The following is a 19,884-nucleotide window of genomic DNA, read 5'->3' as shown; positions in this document are numbered from 1 at the left end:
ACTTAATAAAAGACAAACAACTGTTTTCATAAACAGTCTTCACAGCAGTAAATTACATTTGAAAGAGCATACCCAACTTGATACAAACATGGTTATTAGTTTCCTGAATGTAAGGTTTTTCACATGTGATCAAGAAGTTACGTGTGAAACATTTTGTTATTGGCTTTTGAAGAAAAATGAGAATTATTAAAATACAAATGGTTACCAATGATGGCCAAAATACCAAAATCATTTCCAGTTAAACACATTTCCCCATCAATTGTTGGCATGGGATGAGTAGTGGGTACAAAGTTATGCTGTACAACTTATTCCAACCAGTGTTTTAAGTTAAATTGCACACACAAACTAACATATGTGTAAAGGATATTGGACATCCATGTCACTCTACATAATGTTTGCAGATTTTTTCAAGTGCTGTTGATGATAGCAACACATTTAGTGTCATTGTCACATTTTTCTTGAAAGCTTAACATAAAGGATATTTCTTTTGTCAAGATGTCTAACAATTGTAGCAACATGAATATTTGAAACCTGTTTATAAGATGACATAGTTTCGTCCATTATCATATATTTCATCTGCCTTGTAATATCAGAGATAATAGATATTCACATTATGTTCCCAGTTTAAAGATATGCACATCCTTCATATTCACATATGCGGATGGCACCATCACATGTAACCATTCCTTGCAATCAAAGCTCAGTAGATAAACTAGCAATATTAAAAGTGTTTCAATTTTCTTTGCAAACATTACACACACTATGTTTGATTTATAAAGTTTGCATAACAACATGGTCAACATATTTATTACAGATTTCAATATCCTTAAAAATGAATTATAACAATAAGGTTATATAGAAACATCTTCATTTTATAAACAAACCACTTTAAGATCTTGTCTTACCTCTTCCTTCAAAGTTCTTAATTTTTTAGGTGTATTCTGCAAGACTACTAGAGGAACATTACAGCAAAATCCTTAGATCTACATTTGTATCATGTATATATTGTACATTTACATTATAACTTACATGCTTTATTTCTTAATATTTAACTTTTTCATTTAATATTTTGCTTGCCGTATATAATTGTAATACAAAAATCTTGACCAATCAGACTTGCTTCCTTCGGATAATATACTTCACCTTGTTGGAATATTATTAATCTTTCATTACTGTTTTAACATTCCTTCCCTTGGGTAATTCTAAAACTGTAGTTACTCTACTGTACTTATTTATATGTTTCAAAATGCAAAGGAGTGAGCTGTTTTGAGGGTAGGGGTAATTAACAAGTCGTAAATTACAAACCTGACTTACCCTTTAGTATATCCCACATTCTGCAGGTAAGCAGATTCAATACTTTCTTTATTTTGTTTGTTTTTAGAGGCAATCTGGTGGGTATGTTTTTAGGCCACAGTCATGTTAAATAATGCAACTTAATAATTTTGACCTGCTAATAAAAAGTTTGAACAGCATTGTTCAATTTAGTTTGTGCAGTGTTAACAGAACTATGTATGGATATTACCTATAAATTTAATAGAAAAAAAAAGCATACTAACAATGTAAATATGAAATTGTTACAATGTGGTTTGTACTTTCATATTTTTTTCCATCATGGTTATTTGTATTGCAAACCGAGATGGACCACTGAATTCCTCGATTATGTTAATATCGTATAAAGTTATAACAAGAGGAAAAATGCAACACATTAGAACAGTCATGTATTCACCTTTTCAGTCCCACTAATGATACAGAAAAAAAATCAGATATTTGTATGTTATTGCTTTATTCGAATTTTTTATTTTACAGTCAGAAAAATCATTTGAGTTTAAGGGTTATATATATATATATTCTCAAAACCCACATACACACACAAAAGCTTGACATAATTTCATGCTGTTTTGCAGCTCTGTTTAAAACAAGATTTAATACTGTTTAAAAGTCTAGAAAAACATTTTAAAAATGGCACTATAATATATTGACTTTTTTGTAGAAAAATTGCAAGGTGCCTTTTTTCTAATTAATAAACATACACGTCTAACAAACCTTTAGTATATTGTAAGGATGGTCCTAAAATAATTTTAAGTATCTAACAATGTTCGTCCTTCTTTCCTCTCTAAATATTTATCGTCTTTCCCGAAGCCTTGTTAATCGTCGATGATTCTGTGCCACTTAAATAGAGGAAGTTGTGTAAGTAAAAATATTAGCAATTTTTGACAGTCATTCCTTCCAAGGATATGATAAGTTTCATTCTCGATTGATGTTTCTACTAAAAGTTTTTTTTCAATTTCGATCGCTTGAATTTATTTACAAAATAACAAATAAGGTTACATCCTTGTAGCTTTTATTTTGCCATTCTAAACATAGCTATTTTTTTTCTTTGCTACTAGTATTTTTATAAATTGCTTAGTGACACTTTAACTTCACATTATATTAAACGTTTGTATAAAGTAATGTTCTGTCAGATAGCTCATTCAAAAACGTATGTAGTTTTGTGAAATATCTACATTATCAATATTTTAGTTAGTACATCCCCCCGCTAGTACGGCGGTATGTCTCCGGATTTACAACGCTAAAATCAGGGGTTCGATTCCCCTCGGTGGGCTGAGCAGATAGCCTTTGTGGCTTTGCTAAAAGAAAAACACACAAACACACAAAACACAGTTAGTACATGCAAAATATTAAAGTTCGTAAATAGGATTAATTTACTCAGTATGCATTTCCGTTTATATTTTTCATCCAGAAGGCAAACTATGGTCAATAGCAATGTGCTAAATTACAAAACCGTGTACATATTTCAAACTTGTTAGCACGATTAAATAAATAATTAGCAATTAAAGAACTTATAATATCTGGCATGTTTATCAGTAGTCTGAAACCTACTATACATAGAAAACAAAAAGATATATGTATAGTGACTGGAACAGCGATATTACAAATGTTGACCATTAGGATTTCTTCGGCTGAAGAATAAAGTTATCCAACTAAGTTTTCTTTTTGTTCTCAATCAAGCTGGGGTTGAGGGAGCGCGGTTGAAACCGCCATAAAGAAGTAAAAAAAATAGACATTCATTGTATTTACTATTTCATCAAGGCCATTCAATGTATTAAAAATGTAAACATTTCTAATGAAAAAATATTTGTGGCAAAACTTATACTTGCAGTCGTATTTCATAATTATGAATGGCAATACTTTATCTTACCAAACAGCAGATTCGTTATCATACTATTCTCTAACCCCTTATTTTTTCCTCTCGGTAAGAAAGCAAACATTTTTTAATTAATCATATCCGCAATTCCATTGTTGCCCATTATTTTGTTCGTATACATTGTATAAAAGAATACTTTCTTGGCATTCAAACTAGTAATAATAGCCAATCCCGTGTCATTGTCAATTACTGACCTAACTCCCCAATTATGAAGTAACTCGCCCTCAACATTTAGTTTTTGTTTAATGTTCTGGGCGCCCTTCTTAAGCAACGCTATCGCTTTGTTTTGTAATCTTAACTTTCGTGAAAGAACAGTTCTTTTACTTTTACAGAAATCTTTGAAAATAAATTCCTCTCCCCGATTACAAGGGTCACACTTTAACGGAACCTGATATATGGGGTAGTTACGATACAGCGGAATGGGTATAGTCGGTAAGGTCCTCTTCTTCCACCTCAGATGATATATGATGAATATTATTATCGTTTATTTTGCATATAGAATGATAACCCAACGTATTCTTTACCTCACCGAGTTCCATCTCCCACAGAGGAAGCCTTGGTCGCGCCCTCCAATGAACCCAAGAGCGGTAACAGGTAGCACCAGCTGCGACCAATAAGATGATTCCAAGAGTCACTATCACAGCAATTAACGGCACAGTTCCATCAGCGATTGTTCGCTCTGAAAGTTAAATTCACCTTGTTTTATGTTTCTTAATTATAGAAATTAACAAATTATACGAAGTTCATTAGACAGTATCCTAATACAGCAAGACAAACATTACATACATAAAATCCAACATTTTCCATTAGAATTTGATAAAAATGGCAAAAAGTTTAAAAAAGAAAAATTATAAAACTAATGTATGTTCAACTATCTAACAGGAAAGCGAACCAAAAATGGTAATAAAACGAAGCCTATGAACCATGTTTACAAAATGTCTGTATTGGCGTGTTCAATGGGGAATGAAAATGTTGTGACTATTGAAACATTCTTGAGAATTTTAAGGCCTACTACCTCCTTAAACGATTGGAAATGAAATTACTATCAAATGAATACTACCACCTTTGGTTAAATAACTACAGGGTGGCCCGTAAGTCCCTACCCATCCATATGTTGTGTCTAAACAACGTTATAATAATAATGATGAGTTGAAGGCAGCTGTTACCTCGGCATTTGGAACAATAACCCCTACTATGTTGAGGAAAATGTCTCGCAGAACATGGCGTTGCATAATATTATGCAGCGAGAATGAGGGACAACACACAGATACACTGGATACATAAGATGTATGGATGGGTAGGGACTTACGGGCCACCCTGTACATTCAGGGTTGTTTAATATTGTTTGATCCTGGACCCGTTCATAACATTGCCCAGTCGCGACCCAGTAAATAGCTTTAGTGCAAAAATACCTCGCTGGTGACATAACATTATCTATTTTCAAAATCTCTTTGCGAACATTTCATACATTCTGATCACCAAAGTCAGGGTTGCGAAATGCTGAGGTTCGGCAGCACCCTTTAACTTAAAAGTAAGAGAATGATGCACACTTGCTACTAATGTTGTAAATATAATAATATACGTTTCAGTTTGTGTCCGTTTAACGTTTTATAGTACATCTATTGTACGATCCTTTTTCTATTAAATATATGAATCATTTGTTGATGTGGACTTTCATGTGTTGATGTGTTATGTATTTCAACATAACAGCAACCGAATACTTGGTTCTATCATATATAAAGCTATAATTCTATCCTACGGTTTTTGTCATGCAACCCTCTATAAAAATTGTTTCAGCGTCAATATAATTACCCCTAAAATCGTCAATCTTTCAATATATTTAAAATATGCTACTTAAAAAGTTTTAAGTATAAATACATTTTAATAGACAGGGAGTGGACAGAAAATGCTCCCCCTTTGAAAAGTTGTTAATTTGCTATATATTTTATTAAATAATAGAAAGTATGTAAAACTATATGTTTTTACAACACACTCGAAAAGATCTATTCAAATATGATTTCAAATCCTAATTTTAACACTGGCTTTCGTAGCTATCTGAACTTTTTGTGACTTTAGTTACATATTCTCATAAGTGTTGTGCACTTTTATAGTTTCTTAGATCTTCTTAATGCAATTAGTCTACGAAATGACCAAACAACTTTCCCTGCAATAATCAAACGTAAAAATGAAACTAAAAGTGGCACAAACCAATTTCACAAGTTAATATTTAGTCGGCATTCCCTTGTATTTCAGTACTACTTCAAATCGATGTAACATGCTTTCATTGAGTTTGTGCAGATATTCCCAAGTTATTGCCTGTCATCTTTCTTTCAGTACTTCAAAAAGTTCATCTTCTGTGTTTAGATTGCAATATTTCGTTAATCGGTTTAACTAAGCCTATAAATTTTCAATCGGATTGATATCAGGTGATTGACCTGACCCTTTCATAACATCAATTCTCTTATTTCTAAGATATCTTTTGACGATTCCACAGTTGCAGAGAAATTTGTTACGTCATTTTGGAGGCTGATTGTAACAAGAAGATCTAACAAACTACAGCAGATACACAAAACGTTTTATGAGAAAATGTAACTAAAATCATAAAAAGTTCAGGTGTTTACGAAAGTCAATGTTCGATTTAGAATTTGAGATCGTATTTGAAAGATCTCATCGAGTGCATTCTAAAAAAATATAGTTTTACATGTTTTAATCTTATTTAATAAAATATATAACAAATTCACATCAATTTCAAAGAGGACCATTATTTTTGTCTACCTCTGTGTATGTCATTTAAGTGTTTCCATTGACGAAACAGTATCATTGAATGCTGCGCTTTACTTGCATTTTTCTGAGTAATAGATATTTACTTTGTATGCACTTCTCTATGCGATGATGGCAACTAATTACTCAGAGGTATCTTTCCTGTTATTCTACGAAGATGAACCCAGTAAAAAGAATATTATATCCTAAGTTTCTTCTCAGTAGATGAAAGTTTTGTGTAACGGGTAAAGAAAGGTACTCTCAATGTAATTTGCTTTTAATTTTCCGTGCAACAGGCAGAGAGGTCATTCATTGTTTGGTCATTTCTGCACAGTAAACGTATTCGCGGAAAATGTATGTTATGTTAGTTTTCTTTAGTGTTTGATTAAGAAAGGAGAATAGTCAAGTTTACCTGAACTTTTCTGTGCAGTAGGTGGAGACAAACTATCCATCAAGTAAATACAGTCACTACATCCTGGATGATCCATCTGCTTCATGCACAACGTGAAACTTAAGCAGTTCAGGGGCACACAACTGATATTATTCCAACGATATCCTGCAGTGCACGAAGAACAGAAGTGACCACGGTGTCCAGCAAGACATGACTCGCACTTGACCTCCCCAGATTCATCTATTGAAAAAAGAATCTTTAAGTATTTAAATAATTATAATAACAGGTACAACAGATGATTCGTTATACGCCACAACTGGCTGCGTGTCAACGTGGTGTATTTTTGTTTTACATTTAGATCTGAAATCATGTAATAAATAAACGTTTTTTAAATAAGTAATGTTCTCAATCCATTTGCTTTATAATTTTCTATTCCGTGTTTGGGCTTTCTCTCGAGCCCTTGGCGTTCCCATACAATAATGAAGAATCGCCAGTATGTTGCCATTAGTATTAATTTAATTTATTCCTAAGAGTATAAAAAAAAATTACTGTTTTCCTACTTAACCAGCTACAAGATGTATAATACGGTTTGTATGGAACATGATGAGAATTTTACTTCGAGAAAAAAAAGCTAAATTGCAAATATATCTAACTCAGTGGAAAATTATAACTAAAACATCTTAGAATAATACTACACAAAGTGGTGTGTCAACATACATACCAGAAACGAGGAAAAAAATGCAGATTTTTATTTGTGAAACAGGAAACTTTATTTGTAATCAGTGGGGTACATCCCTCCATTACAAATTTCATGACTATTCATAAATTTCAATGTCCTTATATTAAATATACATAGTCTCTACTATAAGAGCTTTCAAGCTGGCATAAGAAAATGTCTGTAGGGTTTAACTGATAAACATATGTGAAACTTTTTTCATCAGATTCATTAAAGAAACTTTATATTTTTTTATAATCAGCTTTATAAGAATATTTTAACTGTGATAGGTAAATGACTAGATAACTTGTTTAAAAAAAATTAATGGAGTCCTTGAGCGGTTTTGTTTTTTTGCTTAGGCTTAGCATTCAACAAGTATAAATACATGACTGTTTTACTTCCATATTCACATTCCTTATCCATTATAAGAGACGGAAAGTGGGCCTAACTGATTCATGGTTATTTAAAATAACCTATTTCGATATTTGAGCGAGAGAAAGAAACTTTACAGCAGTGTTCTGCTGGCCTTAGGAACTGTTTTATTAATATCTACGACAATCAGAGGCATCTATCTCGAAAACTACATTGTCTCAACTGGTTTATCGCAGTACAAGATAAAAAAACGTGCATATAAACAATTTCTACATTAAGTTATTTTCCACACTTAAAAATACCTAAACCTCTACTACCTATAAACGTACTTCCTCATGATCACCAAGATATTTCATACAGCAGGAAACTATAGTTTCAGATGATCGTTATAAAGCATGAATAAATATCATACCTTACATAAACGTAAGGTGCATCTGAGCGCCAAATTGAACCAGAAATCTTAGACTTGAAAAAAAAAGAGCAATATGCCAAGAAAAAGGTTACAGGTATGTGTATGTATAAATATAATATACACAAAGCTATTTATATACAGACAATATATACTTTAAATCAGTATAAATAAATTTTCAAAGAGATTAATTTGGACGATAAATATCGAACGTTTAGTTATATCAAAAGCTTAGGCTTAGGAAGCAAAAACTGAGAACTTGAGCCCCAACCTAATTTGGTGAGGATTCAGTGACAGATCGAACAACTGGAATGTTTTGTCGCATTTCCTGTAAATAAACAGGTTTACGTTAAACGATACTAAATATTTTAACAGAATCTAATCTTGGAATATTCTGCATACAAGTTTTCCAAAAACCTGCATCTACTTTATGCGTTTGTGGTGACTCAAGTCACTGTTCAGTTCCCGTGACTTAATTTGCAGGCAGAATTGAATCTTGTTACCTAGAAACGTATGGTTAAACATCTTTCGTGATGGATTTACTCTTTTCACTGCAGTTTATATACAGTGTGTTCGTTTCGGAGGCCCGGCATGGCCAAATGTGTTAAGGCGTGCGACTCGTAATCTGAGGGTCGCAGGTTCGCATCCCTGTCGCGCCAAACTTGCTCGCCATTTCAGCCGTGGGGGCGTTATAATGTTACGGTCAATCCCACTATTCGTTGGTAAAAGAATAGCCCAAGAATTAACGGTGGATGGTGATGACTAGTTGCCTTCCCTCTAGTCTTACACTACTAAATTAGAAACGGCTAGCGCAGATAGCCCTCGAGTAGCTTTGCGCGAAATTAAAAAAAAACAAACAAATCGTTTTGGAATTTCACGCAAAGTTACGCGAGGGTTATCTGCGCTAGCCGTCCCTAATTTAGCAGTGTAAGACTAGGAGAAAGGCAGCTAGTCATCACCACCCACCGCCAATTCTTGGGCTACTTTTTACCAACGAATAGTGGTATTGACCGTCACCTTATAACATCCCCACGACTGAAAAGGCAAGCATGTTTGGTGCGACGAGGATTCGAAGCTGCGACCCTCGGACTACGAGTCGAGTGCCTTAACCACCTGGCGATGCCGGGCCAACTAATGAGGAACAAATCTTTCAAATTTCTGGTACACCAATGGACATAAGAGTTGCTCTAACGTATGCAAATATCACTATGAGATTTTTCGAATTACAACTGTTTAATATACCACCTAATTATTTTGAAGATAATTTTGTAGTTCACGTGAAAATATTTTGGAAAAGATTTTTCTACATTTGCTTTGCTGCGTGTGTTTTTCTTTTAACAAAAACGTGACATCGGGCTATCTGCTGTATTCGTCGAGGGCAATTGAATCTCTGATTTCTTTTTAGCGTTGTAAATCCGTATACTTACCGTCATAACAGCGGGGGATGATTGTTTTGGTATGTGGAAAGATATTCAAGATATTAATGCGTTTGTTCGAATTTTAATTTCAATAAATTTCAGGATATTAAATTTATCTTTGAAAAAATAACAAAGACTCGTCCTTTTTAATGTATTGGTAAGACTACTGTAATTAATATTTCTTATAAACCCACAAACTCACATCAGTACATACATTTTTGTTGTTGTTGTTGCTTGTAATTAAGCACAAAACTACACAACGGATTATTTATGCTTTGTCCACTACAGGTATTGAAACCGAGATTCAAGAGTTGTAAGTCCGCAGACACACCCCTGTGTTTTTTTTTTTTTTAGTAATCATGCCAAACGTATAAAATTAAATATTTCTACAAATCTTGTAAGTAAATTGTGTCGTTTGGTTTCTAATGAAGAAACGAGAGTTAATATATTATTAGAACTAAAAACAAATATTGGTTGAGTGTCACTATCTGGAAAAAGTTATATTACGAAGTTTAAAAATTGCTAATAATAACTTTCTGATGAAAAACATTTAAACAAAGGTTAGTAAACAAGGGAAAATGTTACAACTTATGTTGCGACTCAAGCAGACAACCTGAAGATTAGTATAAACCCAAACAAGGATTTTTTTTCTACAGACGATATTTTTAGTATTACAGCAAAAACTGTGCTTTATGTAATTTAGGTTAAGAGAAAAGAACTAAAACAATAAAGAATTTTCTTTTTTTAATTACTCATTCAATTGATACTCTAAGAATATTTGTTTGTTTGTTTCGTAGTTAAGCATAAGGCTACACAATTGGCTATTTGTGTTCTGTCCATCACGGGTATCGAAACCTGGTTGGTAGTATTGCAAGTCCACAGACATGCTACAGCAGATCCCTAAAGATGTATTGGTTTGTTTCGAATTTCGCGCAAAGCTACACGAGGGATATCTGTGCTCGCCATCCCTCATTTATGAGTGTAAGAGTAGAGGGAAGGCAGCTGGTAATCACCACCCACCGCCAACTCTTGGACTACTCTTTTACAAACGAATAGTGGGATTGATCGTCATATTATAACGCTCCACGGCCGAAAAGGCGATCATGTTTGGTGTGACGGGGATTCGAACCCGCGACCCTCATAATTATAATAAGATTCAAAACGGATATTGTATTTCTAACGTTATTGAATTTTGAGCATTTTCATTTTATTTCATTTATACACGGAATGTATTATAATGTTTGTACATTATGAAAGAATCTGTTTGTAATTTAGATTACATTTATTTAGTTGAAAAACGATATCTGGATGCTTTTAATATAGATTCTCAGTAAAGTATATTCTGAACAGTAGTCCCCCGCTGTTACAGCAGTAAATCTATGGATTTACATCGCTAAAATTAGGAGTTCGATTCCCCGTGGTGGACTCAGCAGATAGCTCAATGTGGCTTTGCTAAAAGAAAAACATACATACACACTGAACAGTGACCTGTGAACTCACAAAACCAGTAGACAAAATTAATAAATCAGACGAACAGCCTGAAATTCCAGCGTTTCCTTATTCGTGCCCATTGGCGACTCTTTAATGTTTGGTTTATATAAAGTTATCACAATACATGATATTAAGCACAGGGGGATCTGCCCTGGCGGAAAGGCGTCTAATCTATTTGTTACATACAGTTTCGTTAAAAAAATATTCAGTGCCGCAGACGAGATAACTCGTCCAAGCCGATCGGTAACACAGTGCCACGGACGAGTTAATTCGTTCTCAGTAATACCTAACTTCAACGCTAGATGTCAGCACCATATATGCATTTGTTTGTTTGTTTGTTTGTTTGTTTGTGGAATTTCGCACAAAGCTACTCGAGGGCTATCTGTGCTAGCCGTCCCTAATTTAGCAGTGTAAGACTAGAGGGAAGGCAGCTAGTCATCACCACCCACCGCCAACTCTTGGGCTACTCTTTTACCAACGAATAGTGGGATTGACCGTCACGTTATAACGCCCCCACGGCTGGGAGGGCGAGCATGTTTGTCGCGACTCGGGCGCGAACCCGCGACCCTCGGATTGCGAAGCGCACGCCTTAACGCGCTAGGCCATGCCAGGCCTATATGCATTTAACCAAATTGTTTCACTTTCGATCCAAAATGGCGTCACGAAAAAAGTTACAAAATGAAGAAGCATTAGAGTTATATTGTAGCAGCTGAAATACTTGGCAGTCAACAGGTTAAAAATGGAGAATTACCAATTAGAGTTAATACATTATTATGAACTGAAATACTTAATGCTTTGTGGTCTATTAATTTTCATGGGTATGTTAAATGTCTTTTTTATTTCTTTGTTCCTATTATTCAACCTAAAACCATCCATGTAACTGAAAGTAAATCTAATCAGTAGTAAGTAAATCAACTCCTACCTAATATGCATTTTCCAGATGATGTTGTATTCGTACAGGGGCAATCCTTGCACATCTTTTTGTCGAGAAAATATCCAGATGCACACTGGTCGCACCAAATCCCGGTGTATCCAGGGAAACAAGTGCACATTACTCTATTGTGGATTCTTGTGCATGCAGCTGTTCCAGGCTCACTACAGTTACATTCTTATAAGAAAGAAAATATGTTATGCAGTATCTCCGAAAGGTACTTTATCGTACGTATTCTCAAATATTTGTAGACTTGTTAAAGTAACAGACAATATCCACTCTAAAAGGGATTGTTTCAAATCATATCCCATCATACCTCAAATGAACATCAACTTTCTCATCCTTTAAAATTCTCTTGTTTACTTTTTATGTGTATTTCATAAATGTTTTACATAGCTACTTTGTGTAAATTATTTTGTTAAACTGATCTAATTTAAGCCTAGAACCTGCATTCCTCGAACACGCGTATTTCTCTTTTTTATGGACTATGACTACTGTTAATGAAGGTCTTCCGTATCTTGTTTCTCGTCAAGCATCTTGAAGAATGGTTCCAGGAATAACACTACACACGAAATGTCATAACTTTGTTTGTTTCAAAATTTTTCATAGAGAGCTACACAATAGCCCACCTAATTTTAAACTTACACAGAAATAAAAAATCTAACTAGCAACTAGATCTACCATCGCCAACTCTCGGGACAACTCTGACTTCTCTGACCTAATTATACGATTTGCCTATCAATATTAGAGCGCATCTACAACCTCAAAATACTTATTTTGTAACGAGGGGCCGTAAACCAAACCATTTACTGTCGGATTCACAGACCAATCATGTTAACCATTAAGTCACTTCCTACCGGATGTTCAGCTTGAAGCTACACCAGGGTTAGCCATCTTTAACATAGCAGTGAAAGACTAGAGGTAAAGCTAGTCATTATCACCTACCCCCAATTCTTGGACTATTCTTTTACCAACGAATAGTGGGATTGACCATCACTTTATAACGTCCCCACGGCTAATAAAAGAAAGAGCATATTTGATGGGGCGGAGATTCAAACCAGTAATCCTGAAACTGTGAGTCAAGCATCCTCACCACCTGGCCGTGTCGGGCCTATCATCCAACTTAAATATTATCGAGAACAGCAATGATAACTCAACACATTGTATTGTAAATACAATAACGCGAATTCTGATTATAGCGTACTGAACAATATTACCTTCTGCACTGAATACCAAGAGAAAACTTCGAACATATTGAAAATAAACATTGACATCTATGTTTATTAAATGCTGAAGAAATAAGACTTTTTGAAGGGGTGCTGTTTCCATACTGAGAGACATGATAATTAATTCCGTTTAATTTATGGAATATCCTGTCAAAACATCGAAGTTAGCTTAACAAAGAAATAAACCTAGAACCAAACATAAAATCAATCAAAATGTGTGTATAAGTGAGTGGTTCGAATTATCTTTAAAATTTCCTATGTTTCTGTTTTTCTTGTAACATTCAGTTTCTTTTTTTTTATTTGCTTTTAACTGAATCCCACTGTGTGAAGTTATAATTATTATAGCACTTATATTATTTGTAATAATTGTTTTGCAGGTAAGAAAACAGCAACATAACTCACCTGGTTCTTCAACAAACAAGCTTTGACCCAGAGAGAACGTGATCTTCCTGAACAGAGGAAATAAAAGGTGATTCAGTCTTTAAAACTAATGATGGTGCTGCCATCCTCTGGTTTCCTGTGTAAACAGCTGTCACGGAAACCTCGTATTTGGTTCCTTCCCGGAGCCCTGTGATCTCCTTGTACGTAGCACTAGGGGGCAGTGTTATCTGCCTTTCTTCGGCTGACAGCGGAGTTTGGTTAAAATATTTGATAAAAATACAATTAGTGCAAAATTACAAACATTAAAAAATAATCGCTGATTTCTATCAAATATCGCAACTACTAATACTTAGTATATTCTGTTTTTGTTTGAAAGACCTAAGTGCATCACATACAAAAATATAAAATATATCTTCGGCCCTGAGATAACAATTGAAAATGCTACTGTTTGTTGTAAATTATTTTAAACCATCTGTATGAAAATCCTAAAATTAATAATAAAGTATTTTATGAGGATTATGTGAACATTATAATATAGCGCCACAATTTGACATTAAACTCGTCTTCTGGTGGGACAGGGTAAGTTTATAGGCTCATAATGCTAAAATTCGGAGTTTGATTTCCCGTAGTAGATAGAACAGACAGTCCAATGTGGTTTTGTTCTGATAAAAACAAACAAGCAAGCTTTAAACTTAATTTTTCCAAATGAGAGAATATTAGATTTTAAAATTTAATAATGAAGAATGGACAAAAGAAAATATACAGAAATAGCCTTGTACAATTTGAGAAAAAAAACTTATCTGTTGAATTTTGGGTAAAGCTAGCCCTCTTTAATTTTGAAGTGATAATTAGTCAAATTGTCAACACCGCTCACAGCCAACTCTTGCTCTACTCAAAGGAACATTGTCGTTAAAAATTATACACAGTATTAATTACTGGCATCTGAGCAGAATATTGCCCAAACAAGTTTACTAATAAGCTAAATGTGCTTAAATTGTAAAAAGAATTCGTGAAAAACGTTTGAAGTGTGATAAAGTCTTCATTAAAAGTTTTTTATTGGCATAACACAATATTAATCCTTTCAACTTTTAGTAAAGATTGCAAGTTTTTCGTACACAAAAATCAAACTTTTTAATTAACTATTTTTATTAAAGATTTGTTTGGGAAAAGTTCGAGTCTGTTATGAGTGCGAAGTTATTTTAATGTTAAAAACTATTCTACACTCCAAAATCCTCAAATATAAAATGTGTAATCTGTAAAACCTCCTAAATACATTTCAAATGATTGTTTTCAGTAAAACTATATTTTGTTTGTTATTTTCTCTACTTTAGCTATATGGGGTCTGTCAATTTTACCGACCTCGTAAGTACCGTAAAAATTAGAAAATAAATATAAATTATCCTTTTTTTATTTTAGGATGACTACACATTATAATAAGAAAACAAAAATGTTTATTCTGAATATAACTTTTATTATACTGACCTTTCCGTCGTACCTGGCTAGCATTACAAAACTTCTACTGAGGTGGCACAAATACATGTTACAGTATTAAAAAATATAAAAATTACCTTTAGCCTTTACAAAGTTAATTGTCTTGACGGTGCTTTAGTGGCCTAGTATTTAGTAAATTACAGGCATATTTCAGCTATCATATATTATAAATGTATATAGCGTATTACTATTTACAAATAAACAGGCAATTATATGTATTCTAGTTACGACGACCTGTGTAACTCGTTTGCTGCTGAGCCTTTTCAAATTTCTCATGTAAAAGATGTGAGACAAAATATTTTTTAAGTTTTATATATACATTTGAAATAACAAAAAAAGCATAAATAACTATATTATCGATACCACAGAATTTCTCCGTCCGTAATCTATCAAACCTAAGCTGTATTTTGCCTTTAAAAACATGTAATTTATATATATATATATATATATATACAAAATATAGCTTCCAAAAATGAGCACTGAGTTTTATTCATTACACAAGTCAAATCTCGACAAAGACAAAATATTTGAGATTCTTATTTTATATTCTAGTTGGTCAATATCAGTTAATTTGTGTTCCTAATTCGCATGATACTATACAGACTTAGTATTTTGACAAATAATTAATTTGAACCATTGCTACATTCAACATATTACGTGACACACACAAACCGATATTTCAGTTTGTTCTTTTAATATTTAATTTTAAATTAAGTAATTAACTAATTTGCAATACCAAAAGTTTAATTGTAATATACAATTTGATGCAAAAATTTGTTGACATATATTCATAAAACTGCAGTTCAATAAAAGTTTAAATTCATGCCGATAAATGCTATGACATGGCTTTTGACCCGTGACCTGTCACGATAGGGTTAAAAATGTACATTGATACATGCGCGCTTGGATGCGTATATACGAACCTGCGCGCGCATGTACCAATGCACACCTTTAATTTACAAAATGAGATACTCAAAATTTCTTCACTTTAATCACTTTCTTTTTCATTACAAATTACTTCTATATTACAGCTGTTGTTGTTTTTCAGGATTACAGACCTTTAATTAAAACAGTCGGTTAAGCCTAAAGATGGCTGCAATATAACAGTCGAAATCTTTGTTATGAAAACAACTGCTAATATTGATGAACACTCTTATTATGTAGATTGAAAAAAAGAAGTTGGAAGGGTTGATATAACAATCAATCTCAAGAAAAAGATCGGTTTCTGTAACAGAAATTCATCAAGTTGAAAACTTTGGAAACAAAACAAAAGTTGCTTAATTATTAAAATACCTCCATATTTTTGATAATTATTCATGAATTTACAAAAGATTTTCCCTATTCACTGAATTCAAAACATGCCATCAGCTTAACAGCTTCAATTATCACAAATAAATAACATCAGTAGCACTAACCTTCCTTTGATGGTGAAAATAATATTAATTATGTCAATATTTAGTGTAAATAATATAATTTTAATTTTTTAATTTTTTGGAATTAATAAATTTTCTATAGAATAGTTTAATATAAGTCTTATCACACTTTAATAATTAATCAAGCCTTAAATATCTAAGAACTACAATTTTTTCCATAATTTAATAAGATTAACTTCAATATTTTTGATACAATAATAGAAAACGGATAGCTTCTGTAGTTGAATCACACGATTTTTATCTTTTTATATATTTTATATAATTTAGTTTTTCTATATTTTCTTTTAAAATGTATATATATGTGCAATGTGGATTTCGTTTTCAATTAATTAATTAATTAATTCAAGAAGTATAATGTTTACGTAACACGTACATGAGTATATGAAATCTTGTTCCTAGGCCAATCCAACGACGTAAATTTACGACACATTTATTTTCTGGTATTGGTTATATTTCATTGTGTCAGATTATGTTTGAAATTTAGTGAAAAGTTTAAGAACGTACAGAAGTAAAAAACATTATTTTTAATATTATTTTTATTTTTCGATATGTAATTTATTGTTTTGATAGAAATTAAGGTATAACTGTTTTAAGTAAGTTATCTGGACTATCACCACGTTTATTTAGTTCTGTGTGTGTGTGTATTAAAATTAATGCAGAAGCTTTCGATTCAATTACCTAAGCCTTTTACAACTGTGAGACGTAGGCTTAGGTAATGGAAACGAAATATTGTGCATTAATTACAAAAAATACATAAACGTTGTGATGGTCCAAACAAATTACTTAATACAAATTGGCGTTAAAAGTATAGAAGTTACTTAAAATCATATAATTTGGTGGTAATCTCCATCCGAGTAATACAGAAATGCTATTTTATGTTTTTCATATTTCTCCAAAATAATTCTTACTCTGAATATTACTATTCTAAAGTAAAATTCTTATGTAAAGTTTTACTGAGTTTAGATTACCTGGATTACTATTGCCCACTGGAAAACAGAGGACAGAAAAAGCCAGTAACTTTAATTTTCTGTCGTGTAGGTCCACAGGTATCTTCCAAGCCACAGTAAAGGCGTTATGATGAATCTTCTCAACTCTAACAAACTGTGGTGCTGAAATTGAAAGAAAACATGACAGCTTGTTTGTTTTTGGAATTTCGCACAAAGCTAATCGAGGGCTATCTGTGATAGCCGTCCCTAATTTAGCAGTGTAAGACTAGAGAGAAGGCAGCTAGTCATCACCGCCAACTCTTGGATTACTCTTTTACCAACGAAAAGTGGGATTGACCGTCACATTATAACGTCCCCACGGCTAGAAGGGCGAGCATGTTTGGCGCGACTCGGGCGCGAACCCGCGACCCTCAGATTACGAAGCGCACGCCTTAACGCGCTAGGCCATGCCAGGCCTAACATGACAGCACTGATAATAATAATCTGTTATTTATAATGCAAATTATGCTTTATTCATTTAACAGTGCTGAAAAAGTGCAAGAAAAATTTTTCACCTAAATGATTCTTCTCCCCCAATAAAGAGTAATAATAATATCAGTACCCTTTTGTAAAACAATAGGAAAAAAACGTTTTCAGTGTTTACTCTAAAATATTCTTCGATGGCTCAACGGTAAGTTTACGCACTTAAAACTCTATAATTCGCGACACAGTTCATCGCTGTGATTTGGTTTGTTTTTTGTAAATTTCGCGCAAAGCTGTACGAGGAATATCTGCGATAACCGTCCCTAATTTAGCAATGTAAGACTGGAGGGAAGGCAGCTAGTTATGACCACCCACCAACGAAAGGTGGGACCGATCGTCATATCAATACACCATCACCACTCCCACGGCTGAAAATGCGAGCATGTTTGGTAGAACAGGGTTCAAAATCCACGACCCTCAGATTACAAGTCTAGCACTCTAACCATCTGACCATGCCAGGCCCACTGCAGTGGATAGCGAACAAGTAACCCGTTGTTCAGCTACGCATTAAAACAATCTAAACAAAAACAACGTGAATTTATAAACTGTAAAAACGTACTTTTTAACAGGTCCCTCACAATCCAGTGAGAGATATTTCTGTTGAAAAACTGACCCAATCCACTTTTTCGCAATTTGAACTGAATTTTGGATATATTTATCGACTAAAAAGAAGGAATCTCTCGTTCTCTTTTTAGCGTTAGAGCTGTGAAAAGTTATTTGAGTGATAAGGTGACTGAAATCCGTCAGCGCATCATAAGCTTAATGGCCAAGCACAAAAAGCATAGAAGTCTCCAAATGACACACAGGTATATTCAGGAACCGTTTTGAACCAATTGTGTAGCAAGTCGAGTGCAATATTATACTTATAACTGGTTTCAAAGTGTTTTTGTTTGTTCATCCTACTGCTGACTATCGTGATGCTTTGAGCTTCCTACCGAATCGTAGGTGAAATCTTCGTATCTCAATTGTAAACTAAACATAAAAAGGTGATAGCAGAAGGATTAATGATGGTTACATTTTCTTTTTTGAATTTCGCGCAAAGCTACTCGAGGGCTATCTGTGCTAGCTATCCCTACTTTAGCAGTATAAGAAGGCAGCTAGTCATCACCACTCACCACCAACTCTTGGGCTACTCTTTTACCAACGAATAGCAGGATTAACCGTCACATTATAAGGTCCCACGGCTGGAAGGGCGAACATGTTTGGTGTGTTGGGGATTCGAACCCACGACTCTCGGATTACGAATCGAGCGCCTCAACCACCTAGCCATGCCAGGCCTAAATAGTTGGGAATTTCTTAATTAATGACACTGAGAATGTGGCTTTATTGATATATACTAAATTTACTCTAAGTGGGTAGACCTTAGTACTAACTAGTATGGAGACTCGAGGAAGCTGTATTTCACTTAAAAATATATATAAATTAAACAAACAAGACTTGTTTCGAAAGATACGTCCAAAAACACCCTCTATGGAGATTTTTCGGATTTAACTTAATTTTTAATATTCGACAGACGAGAGTGTAAAGGCACTCTTTGACTGCGAGGAAAGTGTTAGATTAATTACAACTTTAAAATTATTACGTTTTGATATTTCTATAATTTAGCTTGACTACGAAAAATTAGTTTAACGTAGAAAATAAAAAGTACATTAAAATATATATTTTTAATTACATTATCATAATGTAAAACGGATATAAGCCTCAATAGTATCATCTTCTTGAAACTTATTCTTAAAATTGCAATTACCGAGACGCCAACAAACAGCACTTCCATAAGAAGATGCTGATAGAAAGGGTTTTTAAATTTCTTAACTAGGCCATTGAAACTACCAAATCTTTTGCAAAAAGAAACGTACAAACCACATGCACAAACACAGCGATAAATAATTAATACAAAAAACCTTAAATATCGTGATTTCAGAGAAATTTTAGAGTTACTAAATATTTGGATTAGAGCATTTGTTCACTGACACCCTTCAAACGATGTTTAAAACATTAGGCTGTTCTATTAACGACAACATATTTGGACTGAATTTTATTCATGTAACACTAGGTAAAACCTTATCTTTGAAATAATGGATAAAACAAAAGTTTACAGTATGTTACAGTCACTGACTGCTTTAATTTATATAAAGTAGGCTTAGAGAAAAATGAACAAATTCCATGAGTAATATGGAAGACATAAATAAAAT

At 33.4% G+C, this 19,884-nt stretch overlaps 1 protein-coding gene across 2 annotated transcripts in view; it reads right to left on the bottom strand.

Annotated features, from left to right (window-relative positions):
* Window positions 1-1,660: 1,660 nt before the first annotated feature.
* LOC143252148 (uncharacterized) overlaps window positions 1,661-19,884 on the bottom strand; it is a 46,367-nt gene continuing 28,143 nt past the window's right edge. The window contains exons 2-7 of one of the 2 annotated variants that reach the window (XM_076503844.1): window positions 17,192-17,332; window positions 13,321-13,540; window positions 11,684-11,869; window positions 6,378-6,596; window positions 3,730-3,884; window positions 1,661-2,627 (exon numbers count right to left, since the gene is read on the bottom strand). In XM_076503844.1, coding sequence (XP_076359959.1) covers window positions 2,562-2,627; window positions 3,730-3,884; window positions 6,378-6,596; window positions 11,684-11,813 — 570 coding nt within the window. In that variant the 5' untranslated portion in view covers window positions 11,814-11,869; window positions 13,321-13,540; window positions 17,192-17,332 and the 3' untranslated portion in view covers window positions 1,661-2,561. Of the gene's footprint in view, window positions 3,885-6,377; window positions 6,597-11,683; window positions 11,870-13,320; window positions 13,541-17,191; window positions 17,333-19,884 lie in introns of both variants that reach the window. The other variant, XM_076503843.1, reaches the window with a different exon arrangement.

This window comes from Tachypleus tridentatus, chromosome 6 (genome assembly GCF_004210375.1).
Source record: "Tachypleus tridentatus isolate NWPU-2018 chromosome 6, ASM421037v1, whole genome shotgun sequence".
In the NCBI taxonomy this organism is placed as follows: domain Eukaryota; kingdom Metazoa; phylum Arthropoda; class Merostomata; order Xiphosura; family Limulidae; genus Tachypleus; species Tachypleus tridentatus.
This window is presented reverse-complemented; position numbering and strand designations above follow the sequence as displayed.